Source organism: Nannospalax galili, unplaced genomic scaffold (genome assembly GCF_000622305.1).
Source record: "Nannospalax galili isolate Female #2095 unplaced genomic scaffold, S.galili_v1.0 scaffold346, whole genome shotgun sequence".
NCBI classification, from domain to species: Eukaryota; Metazoa; Chordata; class Mammalia; order Rodentia; family Spalacidae; genus Nannospalax; species Nannospalax galili.
The window spans coordinates 6,002,151-6,003,765 of NW_008357637.1; the positions used below are offsets into that span (position 1 = coordinate 6,002,151).

General features: G+C 57.4%; 1 protein-coding gene across 1 annotated transcript in view; it reads right to left on the reverse strand.

Annotated features, from left to right (window-relative positions):
• Positions 1 to 1,356: 1,356 nt before the first annotated feature.
• The window catches only part of Evx2 (even-skipped homeobox 2), a 3,597-nt gene continuing 3,338 nt past the window's right edge, over positions 1,357 to 1,615 (reverse strand). The window contains exon 4 of the mRNA XM_008855351.1: positions 1,357 to 1,568. Coding sequence (XP_008853573.1) covers positions 1,357 to 1,568 — 212 coding nt within the window. The remainder of the gene's footprint in view (positions 1,569 to 1,615) is intronic.

Genomic DNA, 1,615 nt, shown 5'->3' on the forward strand with positions numbered 1-1,615 from the left:
CTCCAATTCCACATTCAAAGGAGGTCCATCAGAGAGCATGATTGGCAATTTTCGTCATAATCTGCACATTATTAGCATCAAAATTGACGTGGCAGTTGACACTGGTGGGTTTTGATGTACCTTTCTTCTAGTTCAAGGAAACCCCTCCTGTAGCCGGGGTTGGCAGAGCAGGTCTCAGCAACCCAGCAATGGCTTTGCAGAGGAGAAGGTGCAAGAGACATGCGTGAGAAATATGCCAAGAACCATTTTACCCGAGGAAAAGGAAAGCAAGGAGGAAAGGGGTCGAGAGGAATATGGAGTTCGAACTTAGAAAAGTGTCTGAGGACATTTTTAGGATAATATCCTATATCTAGAGATTCAAGTATTTCCCAGATCGAGTGGAACTCCGCAGTTGGAAAACTGAGATGAAAATGTCTCTCCACATACTACAGGGATCTGTCAGTCTGGCCCTCACCATCTCTCAGTTTCCCTTCCTTCCCTGGCCTTGCTGTGGCAACCTCGTTGCCCATTACATCTTGCATAAAACACGCAAAAAAAAAAAAAAAAAAAAAAAAAACCAAATAAACCAACTTCCGTTTTTCCGCACTGAAATCAAAGACCTAGCAAGAACCACGGTGGAAACCAGAGGAGGCGTGATCACCCTTCTTTCCCCCTTGGCTTTGTCCTTCCCAGGAAAAGCTTCTATAGCCCTACCCAGTCTGGCACAGTGAAGGCTGTCAGGGGCACACCCCACAGGTCCCCACACTCTTTCCGGCTGCCTTTCCGGCCTTCTCACACTCCCTTCTCCTGCTCCCCTTGGACAAAGGCCCCTAGCAATCTGAAACAGAAAACCTGCCTCCTCCTTCCATCATTTAAAGAAAAGAAAGGAAGGCTAGAAGAAAAGAGCAGCAGCATCCATCTCGGGGGTGACACTCCCTCGCCCAAGCACTAGCGCACACCAGGCCCTCTCCTTGTCGCGGTTCCCCACTGCTCCTAGCCACTTAGTGCACCGAACGACGGCCCGGGGACGCTCCTCCCCGGCTCGGCTCCCGAAGGACTGGTGTCAGGGTAGAGGACCAAAGACCTCGGGACCGAGGCGGGAAGTGAGGCCTGCAAAGCGGGACACATCTAGACGAGGGCAAAGGGGGTGACGGCTAGGCGGAAAATACAAAAATAGAAATAATTTGGGGGAACGCCGCCAGGCTTGCGGGCGGGCTCCGTCCCCAACATTGGCGGCAGGTTTTTTGCCACCTCTGGCGCCCGGGCCGCCCCCTAGCGGCAGCGGTAGCGGTGGGCAGCGCCTGGAGGGCGCCGGGGGCGCAAGGTGACTCCCGGGCACACGAGCAAACGCAGGCGCGGCCCCTGGCGGCGGCGTAGTTATCTGGTGAGCGGCGCCTCGTCCCTCTGGTCCGGCGGGCTGACGGCCGTCTTGCTAAGCACTGCAGCCGAGTAGGGCAGGAAGCCGCTCTCCGAGCGCGGCGCCGCGGTGCTGCAGCCGAAGTCCGAGCCCCCCGCTGCCCCTGAGCCACCGCCGCCACCGCCGCCGCCGCCGCCGCCGCCGCCACCTCGGGAGCCCAATGCTGCTGCTGCTAGGAGGAGCAGCAGCAGGCCTCCGGGCCCCCGCCACCCCGCCCGC